General features: G+C 33.9%; 1 protein-coding gene across 1 annotated transcript in view; it reads right to left on the minus strand.

Annotated features, from left to right (window-relative positions):
* Positions 1 to 1,111, minus strand: part of MACF1 (microtubule actin crosslinking factor 1) — a 307,684-nt gene that overhangs the window by 125,745 nt on the left and 180,828 nt on the right. The window contains exon 55 of the mRNA XM_042781878.1: positions 341 to 470. Within this exon, the coding sequence (XP_042637812.1) occupies positions 341 to 470 (130 nt within the window). The remainder of the gene's footprint in view (positions 1 to 340; positions 471 to 1,111) is intronic.

Here is a 1,111-nt window from a genome sequence, read left to right on the forward strand (position 1 = left end):
TTCACCTGCATCTTTCAATATTATGAATATATCATAATTTAAATTATTACTCATTTTTCATCTTCATCCTCACTGCATCATCACTTTTATCATCAATGTTCTCTTTAGTTCGTGATCACAGCAGACTGTCAGTCACATGCCTAAGAAAGCCCAACTTTTGACACTTTGAGTAGAATCTCTCAATTTTTCGCCTAATCAGTCTCTGAACCTGTGTGGGCCTTTTACTTACTTATAAAAATTAACTATAAATAATTCTTGCTTTATAAGATGTGCTGAAATTCTGTACTTGCTTTGAGGACAAGTAACTTAATGAATTTACAATATCCCTATGATAACTTACTGAGCTCCTCTTGCACTTTCTTCCAATTTTCTGCTTCTTGTGAGCTGGGATATGTCATTAGTAATCCAGCCAGGGCTTCTTTTACTTTTTGGATCTTTGGAGAGTTCTGTTCCAACTCTGCCAGGAAGGCCTAGGAGAAAGAACATCATGTATGTCATGAAATTCCAGACAGGAAACACAGCTGCATGTAGTAGAAATAACTGGAAGACTGGGCAGCAATTATATGCTCTACTTCTGATTCTATCCATGACTTGCCTTGAGATTTTAAGATATTTAACCTTTCTGCCTCAAGTTTTACTTTAAAATGAAAATTTGGATAACAGGATCCAAGTTTCTTTCATATAGAATGTAACAGTATGGTCCCATAAGAAGTTATTAATCCTTATAAACTAAAACCATCATGATATGATGATGATGATGTTTTTGTGGTTGGAGAAGATGTTGTCATACTATGCTCAATTGGAATATTAAAAATTTTGGTGAAAATTTCTTACAGTTTTTTTTAAGGTGGTCTTTTCTTTTGGTATTTTTCCTAGTCCTATATGTCTACCTTAAGAATAAACTATAATCACAGGCACTTACATCACTTCAAGGGTTGGAAAAGTAGGAAATCAATACCGTTCTCAATAGCTACCAAAAAAATAAAATACTTGGGAATAAACCTTACCAGAGATACAAAAGACCTCTACAAAGAAAACTATAAAAAGCTACTTCAAGAAACCATAAGAGACCTACATAAATGGAAAAACATCCCATGCTCGTGGATAGGAA

Source organism: Orycteropus afer, unplaced genomic scaffold, assembly GCF_000298275.1.
Source record: "Orycteropus afer afer isolate SDZICR_OR568_19922 unplaced genomic scaffold, OryAfe1.0 scaffold00192, whole genome shotgun sequence".
Classification (NCBI taxonomy): Eukaryota; Metazoa; Chordata; class Mammalia; order Tubulidentata; family Orycteropodidae; genus Orycteropus; species Orycteropus afer.